Source organism: Bactrocera neohumeralis, chromosome 6 (genome assembly GCF_024586455.1).
Source record: "Bactrocera neohumeralis isolate Rockhampton chromosome 6, APGP_CSIRO_Bneo_wtdbg2-racon-allhic-juicebox.fasta_v2, whole genome shotgun sequence".
Classification (NCBI taxonomy): Eukaryota; Metazoa; Arthropoda; class Insecta; order Diptera; family Tephritidae; genus Bactrocera; species Bactrocera neohumeralis.
This window is the reverse complement of record NC_065923.1, coordinates 19,048,215-19,060,633: the sequence shown is the minus strand read 5'-3', so window position 1 is coordinate 19,060,633 and position 12,419 is coordinate 19,048,215. Positions and strand designations below refer to the sequence as shown.

Genomic DNA, 12,419 nt, shown 5'->3' with positions numbered 1-12,419 from the left:
AAAACAAGAAAATTAAATTTAAAAAATTGTGTAAAATAACATTAAAATATTTTTTATATTAATTTCGAATATTTTCGAAATTATTTTTAATGAAGATTAAAATAACAATGCATCATGAAATATTTCGGATATCTTCGAAATACTTAAAAAAAAGTGTAAAATAACATTAAATTTTTTTTTGAAAAATTCGAATATTTTCGAAATTATTTATAATCAAAATTTAATTAAAAACAAGAAACTTAATTTTAAAAAATTGCGTAAAATAGCATAAAAAATTTAGTTTTCAAAATTTTGAAATATTTTCGAAATTATTTTTAATGAAGATTAAAGAAAAAACAGTAAATTTAAAGATTTGTGCTGCTAACGAGATTTAAAAAAAATTTAAAATATCAAAATTGAAAGTTTTCGTAAGAAAAAAATTATTTTCGTCTAATACAATTTTCAAAATAATAAATTTGAAATTTTCTGGGTTAAAAAACATTTTCGAAAACTGCTAAACGAAAATGAACTGCAGAACTAAAAATTACTTTTTTATATATGCATTTGAAATCTATATACATATGTATGTACATACATATTTAAAAAAATATTGATTTTAAATTTTTTGGTTTTTCGGTTATAATTCGAAATATTTACTAAAAAAAAAATAAGTACAGAAATATTTATTTTAAAAATCAGTAAATAAAAAAGTATTTATGTACTTATTTTTAATTATTTTCAGTGAAAAATTCTATTATTTTTCCAAACTTCGAAAAAACTTTGAAATTTTCACTAAACGTTTTCGAATCCTTCAAAAACTAAAAATATTTTAAGTGCGTTTCAAGCTATAAAAAAATCTTACCAAACGTACTATTAAATAATTAAATATTCTAAAATAATATTAACCGCAAAAACAACAACGACAACATCTTATTTACACTGTTTCCCAATATATTGTAACTCATCAGCAATTCATATTTCTCGTTGCACTTGAAATTCTTGTCGCCGTTATGCTTGTGTATGAATTAATTGTAGCTTGAAGGTTGTGGGCGTTGCAATTTAGCATATTAATGGGCAATTTGATGTCTTATAGGCATGTGTGTGTTAGCTATGATATGGTTGCCCATATTCGCAGCACACGGCAGACACAATTTTTGTAGTAAACATTTTTGCCGAGATTTTTCTGTTAAAGATTTTTGTAAAACTACTTCTGTTAATTGTAGGAAGTTTAAAGAATAACTGAGGACATGCATATTCATATTATAAATATTTATGAGAAGAAACCATTATATTTCATTGTGTAGTTTTCTTGTGATACAACTGAGAATCAGATGGACAACAAGCAGATAGATTGACATGTCAGACTAGACTGATTCATTTAACTCATGAGTCGAAATAAACATTATGGTCTGGCGATTCTACTTCTAGTAATAAAAATAACTATATACATATATATAACATAAGATATATTAATAGGATTCATTATTATTGAATTAAATTGTATACTTTATTTAACAGAGTTAACATGATACGTTATCAGTCAAATATGCACCGTATGTCTGGTAACTTGTTGCGATTTTGAAAATAATTTCATAAGTATTCTTTCATAGAAAATCTTGTCACTTGTTTCTGTAGACAAAAAATTGGCACAGTCGATTTTTCGAGCTTCTTTTGAGGCGATTTTACTGGCAAATTCATTCGCTATAGACAGGAATAGGTGCCTGATTCGGAGTATAAGCTGGATGCTTCAGATCATTTCATCCAAGCTCCCGAAACTTCTATCTAACTATCGATGTGTGTGGCCTGGTGTTGCATTGATGGAATACAATTCCTCCAAAGACAGACTTTTTCTGGATGATTATTTTTTACAGACGTTCCAATTTTTAACAGTACAGATCCAAGTTTGGTCTTAGGGGCAGCTACTCAAAGCACATTATTTCCTGCCAATCCCACTAAATAAATAGCAAAACCTTTCTGACCATCAATCCTGATATAAACACCGATTGCGACGCTTTTCCGCGATTCCACCACAACAGCTTTCACTTGACGTTAACAGACTTCATCACGTTAACAAACTTATTAACAATTAACCATGCGCATTAGCAATGTATCGAGTTTGTTGGGATTCAGGAACTACTTATGGATAGAAATTCTGTCAATGAGTTTTTTTATCGCTTTAACTTTTCATAGACATCCACAAATTGTGCTTCCTTTTGTATCGAGCTTGATTTAAACTAGTTTCTTAGTTCAGAAAAATTCCGAAGGTTTATTGAAGTTCACTTTCTTCCACAAAAATTATTTTTTCAAAAATTTTTTCTACTAAAAATGGGTGCAAGATTTGATGAGACACAAATATTCGTTTATAAAAATAGTTTCGTTCAGCCTTAATTTAACACAATTCGCTATACCCTGTGACCTCACATTTAAATATCAGACTTTAAGTTTATGACTTTTGACTCTCTACTCAAGTTTCTCATTTATAAAAATCATTTGTAAACATTGTAAAATAACTTCGCTGCCATTTAATTGTAAGTCACAGCACAATTATTGAGGCAAGGCAATGTAACAAACAACAAAAATAATTACTAAAACTTAGCAATAAAATATTTACTTTATGTTATGCTGTGCTGTGCAGACTACATATTTATGCACATAATAAAGTACAAGTTCAGTCGCATTGATAAAAATCGATGCGAAGCGTTGCTAGCATTTTAATCGCACGATATACAGTTCTCCGACTGATACCTTCCTACAAAAAAATTAAAAAAACAGAAAAAAAATGAGAAAAAGGCCGACGACCACTTTGCTTTCTGCCATCTGCCGGCCCTGTACTACATTTGCCTCCGACCTAAAACGCGCGCCACCTGCGCTTCTCGGCGTTATTTTTTCGCCGCTGCTTGCCAATAAACAGCCAAATTGGCGCGCTGACAGCCCGTGAGCGCCGTGCTGTGTCGTCGCCTTGTTGCATTCGGTGCAGTGGCATACTTTGATTTTGATGGTCAGCAAGTTGCGCTCTACTTTACGGTAATTTATGACATACATAATCGTATACAATCTTTTATTGCACACATATATTATTACAACTGCATTACGGTGCATTTATTTATATATACTTTTGTATATATGAGTGTGTGTGTGTGTGTAATCATTACATTGCTGCTGCTGATGCTCCTTTTTCGACTGCTGTTGGTGGCATCAATAAATTTCGCATAGTCATCAAATGTTTTGGACAAGTACACAAGCAATTAAATTGCTAGTAAATCATTGTAATTAGTTTGTTAGTCCGTAAATGTTGAAATTTGATGCCGACGGGTTTGTATGTAATCGAATTTTTTTTTTGGGCATTTTACAACTATTTTGTTGTTTTATAACGGTAAATAACAGCTTGAGTGCATAAAATTCGTTCTAATTACGATTGTTGCTTTACATTTAGTTAATACAAATTGGCATTTACTGAAGAAGTCTCCTTGACATCTTAGCTGCAGCTATAGTCTAATGATTTATTACTATTTATATAGCATATATATCGACTATGTCAAATTTCAAGTTCAAAAAATGCAGCAGATTTATTTCGCAGAGTGTTTGTACATAGAATAAATAAACTGTAGACTTAAGACACGAACTTTATTTCGGTAGTAATGCAGTACAGTAGATAAAAATACACTCGAACTGTGTTATTGAATGGAAAAATATATATTTTTTTCAAAGGAAACAATTTTAAATACAAAATAAATATCTGAAAAATAAAAAAAATATTTTTATTTAAAAATTTTTATTTTTATTTTAAAAATTTTTATTTTTATTTAAAAAATATTTTTTATATCTGAAATTGCTTTCTTTATAAAAAAATAAATAAAAATATTTTTTTTTATTACTTCAATTTAAAAAAAATTTTTTTTTTTACTTTTGTTTAATTTTTTTTTAATTACTTTCTTTTATTTTTTTTTTATTTTTTTTTTATAAAAAAATATTTTTTTTAATATTTGTTATATTTAAATTTGTTTTCCTTTATTTTTCTTTTAATATTTTTTTATTTTTTGTTTTAATAAAAAATGTTGTTTTTAAATTTTTTTTTGACAAATGGTAATTGTGAAATTTTTCACACGAATTTTTTAAGAAACCAAATTACAAATTTGATATATTCAATTTTAAGAAAAAAACGTGGCTATTTTAAATATAATGTGGTAAAAATTGTTGTAAAAATAAATCAGATGGCAACATGTTAAAGTGATATGTTTGAAAAAAAAATCGTTTCGAAGTAAAAATTATCCCTTGACGGTAAATTTAATTAGCAGAAAAATAATAATTTATATATACTGGTGGCAACACCATTCTAGATTTAATGAAAGTTTTGGAAATTTCACAATTTTGTTTCTTTTAAACACTTTAAATCGTTTTGTTTTTTATATCAAGCAAATTCAGAAAGTTAAAAATTAGGTGGCAACTCAAAAAAAACTTTTTGTTTAGTTTTGTTTTTCAAAATAATTGATTCAAATGATGTGGCAACCATATTTTACATTAAAAAAACTGTTGTCGAAATACAAATAATGAAAATTTTTTTATAAAGTCAGGTGGCAACTCCACAAAATACTTTTGTAATAGATTTCGCTTGGATACCTTTTCTGGTATTAGTTTTTAATATTTTGTTTTATTCAAAATATTGAATCAAATCCATCTGACAACCTCTTTTTTTTATAATTTTTGCTCATACTTTAACAACTGCTTTAAATTAATATTTTATTTTCAAGACAAAATGTCATATACTCAAATTCAGTCAGACAAAAATTTCATATAAAGTTAGGCGGCAACACCACAAAATAATTTCGTAAAGGAGCTTGCTTAGATAACTTTTCTGGCAATATTTTATAATATGTTATGTTTATTAAATTATTTAATCAAATGCATCTGGCAGTTTTATTTTAATAATTTTCTTATTTACATATATGCTTTATCAACTGTTTTAAATTAACATTTTAATTTCAAGATAAAACGCCAAATAAATTTACTCAATTAAAAATTTTATTTACAGTCAGGTGGCAACTCCACACAATAATTTTGTAAAGGAGCTTGCTTAGAAAACTCTTTTGGTAATGTCTTATAATATAGTATATTTATTAAAATTATTTAAACAAATGCATCTGGCAACGCTTTTTTATGATTTTTTGGTTGAATTACACATTTTATCATATTTTAAAATAAAAATTTAATTTTCAGCAAAAAATGTGCTATAAATTCACTTAGTCTAAAATTTCATATAAAGTTAAGTGGCAACTCCACAAAATAATTTTGTAATGAAATTTTCTTAGATAGCTTTTCTGCTTATTAAAATATAATGTAATTTGTTTAAATTAAATTAATTAAATGATTTAACTAAATGCATCTGGCAACCTTTTTATACAATTTTTTGTTGATTTATACACCTTATCAATAGCTTAAAATAAATATTTTATTCTCAAAAAAATGTGATAAATATTCAGTCAGTCGAAAATTCCTTAATAGACAGGTGGCAACTCCCAAAAATCATTTTGCAATAGCGTTTGCTGAGAATCTACATTTTTATTTTGCAGAATTTTATATTAATTTAAATTATTTAATTAAATGCATTTGGCAACCTTATTTATGCATTCAAATCAAACGAAGAAGGAAAGAATGTAAATAATTAGAAATCTGTGAAAATGAATATACAGTATACTTATAGACATATACATACATACATATTTGGTATATGTACATACATATATATTTGAAATAAGCGAATAAGTTATTTTATTGCCCAAGAAATTGAAACATCGGCAAGTAGACTTTAAGTAATTGATCAACCCCAAAACCAAATTTGTACAAAAACCAATAAAATAAGAAACAAAAGCATTAACATTTCCATTCGCGAAGTGCGAACATGAGTAAAACGAAGTTAGATTTGCTCTTAAAAGTTAGTAAAGTATTACAACAATGCGCACACGCATAATTAAAATGGTCAAAAGTCTGTAGAAAAACACTCCCAAGTGCCACACAGCCTAAGAAGGCAAACTGGCGCTTTGCTACACATTTTTGTAACGGTTATTTGCAACACTTAAGCAAAAGTAGGAACTAAAAAAGAAATTGAAAACAATTTGGACTAGGTCGTTGAAACTTGGGTGGTGCCACAGTGTCGATTTAATTAGCCAAACTTTGTAAGCTAACATGCGCCAAATGCAGCTTGTCCACTCGCCGTTGAAATTCAATTTTGTACCAGTCGATTGATTTGGGAGGAATTGAACTACATACATATATATTTATGGCAGTATGTACATGGCGTAAAATATTTTTGAGTATATAATCGAATATCGAAATTCGAATTTATAATATAAACATACATATGTACATATATACTACACAGGTGAGCTCTAAAAAGCAAAAATGAAGAATTGTGTTAAAGCTATCAAATTACAATAACACTTACATTTTTGTTGTTGTATTTCTTGTTATTGTTTCATAATTTGTAGGTGCTTATCGATTGGCACTCACATTTCCGCTTTATAACTCCTTGACATAAATGAAAATAATACTTTGGTTGCTTGCGATATAAAATTACGAGTGAAGGAGGAAAAAAATAAAGCTGACAGATCCAAAAAAAAATTAATAAAAAAGTAGTAGTCATAATAACTGGCAGCCCTATGTACAAGCAATAGGTAAAGCATCAACAATTTTATTTTTATTTTTTATTATTTGTTTTTATTATTTATTTTTTATTTTATGTTATTTTTATTTTTTATTTTATATTTTTTTTTTGTTTTTTTCATATTTTATTAATTTTTTTTATATTTTTTAACTCAAGTTAGTATTTCTGCTATACTTTTCCTGTCACACTTTTGCCTGAGTGACAAGTGTGGCTTTGGGAAATTCGATGCTGTCGTTGTTGGTGTGCACATTCGTGCCACATAACTGTACAATCACCTGTTGCCATTCGCCTTTAGGCCGCACAGTTACGTCAGTGTTATTGAAAACCATTTGCGACTAAAACATACAGACGTGCATTTTTTTATTTTTTAATTACAAACAAAAAAGCAATAGAAAAACTAAAAAAAAATAAATAAAAAATCAATAAAAATATTGCCCGAAGTGATTGTGTCATCTAAATTAATTGTATATAGTAATCTATTTCTAAGTGTAATTGAAGGCCTTAATCAATTGTGGAAATAAGTGAACGTAACAATTTATAAAAAATAAAATAATTGAACAAACATAAATTTGTGCAATAAATAATATATCGACTCAATTAAGTAATTTATTAAGAGCTCCGAAGCATCTGGTCGAATTTCTGGGTGGATTTGACGATTACATAAACTTTAAAATGGTAAGTCTAGGGATTAAGATTTAATTCATATTAAATTTTGTAATAAATATTTAAAAATGTTATTTTATTAAATAATAATTTACTAATAAATTATTCTATTATTCAAAGTTTTTGACCCAAATTTTGTATATGAAGCCATTCATTGATAATATTAATAAAATATTTGTGTATTCTAAAACTAAATTATTTTTTTGATGATGAATATGTTTGACGTGTACTGAAACAATAACGAGCCAAGCGAGATACATATTACTAAAGCTATTTGTTCGTAAAATCAAATATATCTTTATACTAGACCTTATATGTATACCCAATAAACTGATCACTTAATGATACAAAACATAGTACTTATAAAGAACGATTTAAGGAAGGCTAGAAGATACTTTTCATTGACAATATTTTTTAACATAATATATCGATAGTTGAAATTTAATCGTAAATAAATATAATAATTTTAGTTCATTTTGTCTTAGCGCCACATAGCAATCCTTTTGATTATATCAATTTTGGTTGACTAAGGATATCTATCAAAAATTTTTTTGAAACTAATTCGGATGCTTTACTGAAAATTTTAAGAAAGAAAGCTTTTTTATTAATGATTTATGAAATTAATAATCAGATTTAGGAAGATAAATTTTTTTGTGGGATATTCAGAACTAGATAATTAGAACTATTTAGGATGTGAGATCGTTTATAAGAATGGGCATTAGCGATCCTATAAGGCTTTGGTAACGCCCTGTCATTTCAGAATCTTGAATCACTGCTGAACAAACCTTTTCTTTGTATGTCCGGGCAACTTTGGAGCGCCTTAGTACTTGCTTTATGGAAGGGTGATAAAAAGATAGATGTTATCTGAATGAGGAAGGACAGGCGATGTGCTCTGATTTGATCAAATTTAATCTATCTGGAAAAAATAATACAAATGCTAAGACGAGAATGCCGGTGTCAAGCATCTCTTTCGTGATCTCCACGCAATTTCAATTTTGCAAAAGATTCAGGTCTTTTAGCATGAGTCTGGAATTGCCACTCTTCATACCTCTCTAATGACTGTAACATAGTTTACTATAATTGTCTTAAGGAGATGAAACTTCACACGCCTATAAAAAAAAAAGGTTGTACCAATCTAGAAAACAATTTTTTATCAATTCGGTTTGCGATTGCAATTTAAATGGACCAGTTGGTTCAAACAATTTTTTGAAGAGTTTTATTTGTAGTTATAGTTTATTGATATATTCGTTTAAATTTAATATTGTCTGTACATTTCTAGCGAAAGTTACTAAATGCACTCCTATGAAATTTGTTAGAACATGCTGCAAGGGACCTAAAGAAACACGCGTATGCTTTTTTCCCATACACAATTCTTTAAAAACTTTCAAACTAGGCTCCTTCTGCATCGATGCAACGCTGCCAGCGCGATTTGCAAGCATTGAAGGCTTCACCGAAGGCATTCTCCGGGATGCCCGCCTTGGTTAGGTAGTTGTTCACAAGAAAGGCGGTGTGAGCCGGGGCGTTGTCGTGGTGCAACTTCCACTTCTTGCTAAAGCAACATCTGGCTAAGCCTGATTGATCATATCAAACGTTTTTGTCACAGATTTACCGAGTTTCACATCGAATTTAATCGCGCACCTCTGCTCTAATGAACGCTACATTTACACTCTCAGAAACATGTCCCGCGAAAATGCTTGTCCCGACTCTCCAGGTGACCAGCCGCTCGTTCGTTAGCTAGGAACGCCCTCTATCGAATCCAGTCGGTCCGCGTACGCTCCGAAGTACAGTCGCGGCGGAAGAAAATCAGTTTTATTATTCCGGAAAAACCCTGTACGGTCTGGATGCCTTCAGAATGGTTGTTGGCCTAAAGACAGATAACAACTCAATGGCATGGTATGCGAGTCAGATGGGATTTTCTATATGTAGAAAATGCAGGAAAGTAGGCATGAAAGAGACGCTGGAACACCTCCTTTGCTACTGTCCAGCCTTAGCTAAAACTCCTCTGAGATATGCAGGAGGATCGTAGTTAAAATAAGATACCAAGTCTCTTAAAACCCGCAAAAGGCGTTGATATTTTGTATGACATTATGTCAGCTCGAATAAAATTGATGCTCCAGCTGGCATTATTAAGAACCTGTAGGTCTATGGATGACGTGACAGCCAGCCAGCAGTACAACCTAGCGTAATTTATATGGTTGCTATCTATACGAAAGCATTAAAACTACATACCTTACTAATATCTACGCATGCTGAAGTTTAAATTAAATAAGAAACTTTAATGTTTGAAAAATATTTTGAAAGAGGTTGCCTTTTTTTCAAATTTCATCAGCAGTTAGTAAGAAAATGGGACCAAAAGATCTAAGGTGTGGTGCAATCTTCATCTATTTAGTCACAAAATCCAACCTATAATATTTGGCAATTTAGATACTAAACCGTAGAGGGAGCATATGTAATCCTAAATTTATATAGAGTCATGTTAGATTTGTGTAAATTATACAAGTTGAATTCAATCATTGATTTTTTTCCTTTCGTTATTAACCTAATTTCGGTTAAATGTGTTATTTTCTCTTTTCTGCCCAATCAATTATTTTCATATAATAATCTTGAATTGTTGAAAATATTATTGTAAACACTCTAATAAAAAAAATGGGTGTCTGCAACGAAAACTTCGAAAAAGAAGAAGAAATGCTGCATAATATAACTGCAACTGGTGTAAACCGCGTAAAGAGTGCGAAGAAAATATTAACGTAAAAACAAATAAAATCATGCTCTCACTCTTTCTCTCTCAATCCCGGGTCAATCGAAACCAGTAATTCGCTGTAATGAAGTGCTCGCATATTTTATCACAATAAATTCGCACATGCGCTCGACAACCTCACTTATCATTCTCAGTTACGCGGGCAGCTTGCGTCTGTCACAATATATTAAATGATCTGTTTTAATTAAATTTCTTGTTGTTAAAAACAAACCGTGTCTGATAAGCGTGGCATAAATTAAGAAAAAAAAACTAAAAACAATTTACGTTATAAATAAAAAGCGTAACAAATGAAAGCTTAAGCAAAAATAACTGAAATTTGAATTGCTGATGATATGAAGGAAGTTAAACCATGGTACTATTTATACAGATACTTATCTTTATGAGGGATATGAAGATATATATGTACATACTTATAAATATACTTGTATATAAAAGCATATAATGAATGATAAATGAATGACGCAAAATGGCAATTGTTGTCAACGCAATGACATATTTTTAAAGAAATATTTAACATAACTAAAGTGAGCCAAATATAAAGCTGCTTCCACGCACAATTTACATACACATATGTATATACATATGTAAATATGATTTTACTGCGTTTGCGCATTAATTGTGTGAAGTTGTAAACAAAAATTGTATTCAAAAACAATCATTAATAATTTCGGCGAGTTCATTTACTTGCATATTTTGCGGCAATTACGTGTGCGATAAAAAAGGAACCAATTTGTCGCTCACACTTTCGATTTGAGTGAACGAAATAGTATGCTAATATATGAGTTAATAATAATACCATAAACATGCTTTTAGCAAATTTAGAATGCGAATGCATAAATTTATTCGAAATGTTAATTACCTCAAATATTTATTGACAGCGTAAATATCTTAAATGCCAGCTGGCCGAGCGTCACTCAGTTTCTTGAATGAATAAATAAAGTCTCATGAATAAAGAGTAATGCTATGTGTAAAATTTAATTTTAGAAATATCAAAAAATATTTGTGAAGAAATAAAATAACGTTGATTAAAAGTATTTTTCAAGCACACAAAGTAAAATTCCCGAAATTTCGGGATTAATTTTTTATTTTTTATCTAATCTAGTTATATTAAAAAGAGAAAATTGTTTCATTAAATCTCGAAATAATGTTAATATCGAAATTTCGGGAGTTTTTTAAATTCGCCAATTTTGTTATAAAATAATGGGAATTTAATTAAAAATCGAAACCAATTTTTTAAGCTATAAAATAATAAATTTAAAGTTATTTAGTGTAAATTTTTTCATTAAGTAATAATCCCGAAATTTCCCAATCCAGGTTTTAAAACTATAAAATATCGGGATTTCTAAATATTTTTTATTTTTATCCAAATAATAAAAAATAAATATTAAGTAAAAATTTTTCATTAAATCCCGAAATAATTTTAGTGCCGAAATTTCGGGATTTTTACAATTAAAACTATGAAATATCAAGATTTCTAATTATTTTTCGTAAGATTCTAACTAAGATCCCGAAATTTCGGTATTGAATATTGCTTTTATCCAAATAATTCTATTAAAAGAGAAAATTGTTCCATTAAACCCGAAATAATATTTGTATCGAAATTTTGGGAATTTTACAATAGGATTTAAAAAAACAGGGTCTCAAAGTATTTTTCGTAGGAATAATGAAATTTAGCGGCTATAAATGCCAAAATTTCAGTATTAAATTTTTTCTATACAAAAAGTGATATTAGTAGTGAAACAATTATGCCTTCTCTTAAATCCCGAAATTATTTTAGTTTTGAGATTTCAGGATTTTCAATCCAATAAACAATTTTGTTAATTTCAAGGCTATCAACTACTAGTTTAATAAATATTATTTTTCTATAACGAATGGATTCTCAACTTCTTCTCGCATAATCCCGAAAATATATTTTTCTATTCTTAGTCTAACACAACCGCCCACCCTGTATATTAAATTACATGAATTAATATATACACTTAACTTAAAGCTTCCAATAACACTATCTTATTATTGACTTAAAGCAAACAATAATAAAATTTCTAATTCTAAGCTAAATTGCTGCTATTGATAAAAATAATCAAGAAAATCCAGCAAAAGCCAAAGCCTTGATTTTACATGGACCGCCAGTTGAAAATAATTCGAATGCTTGCAACTTTGCCACCAATTACCGATGATTGCTTTTAGTTTGACCTATTGACTGCATTCAATGCAACGGCAAGCCTTATTGTACAATAAACAATTCTTATCAAAGCAATGAAATATTGCAGTAGTTTTCCAAATTTAATAATGGGATGGGGTGGCAACGCCTCCGCATTTTTTGCTCTGTCTACTTAGCAAACTTAAATGAGGCCTCTGTGG

General features: G+C 28.9%; 2 protein-coding genes across 5 annotated transcripts in view; one reads left to right on the top strand and one right to left on the bottom strand.

The window, feature by feature from the left end:
• The window catches only part of LOC126760985 (heat shock protein 23-like), a 450,653-nt gene that overhangs the window by 88,702 nt on the left and 349,532 nt on the right, over window positions 1-12,419 (bottom strand). The window lies entirely within an intron of this gene.
• The window catches only part of LOC126760969 (uncharacterized), a 49,185-nt gene that overhangs the window by 442 nt on the left and 36,324 nt on the right, over window positions 1-12,419 (top strand). For 2 of the 4 annotated variants that reach the window (XM_050476816.1, XM_050476818.1), the window contains exon 2: window positions 7,136-7,312. In XM_050476816.1, the coding sequence (XP_050332773.1) occupies window positions 7,310-7,312 (3 nt within the window). In that variant the 5' untranslated portion in view covers window positions 7,136-7,309. Of the gene's footprint in view, window positions 1-7,109; window positions 7,313-12,419 lie in introns of all 4 variants that reach the window. The other 2 variants (XM_050476815.1, XM_050476817.1) reach the window with 2 other exon arrangements.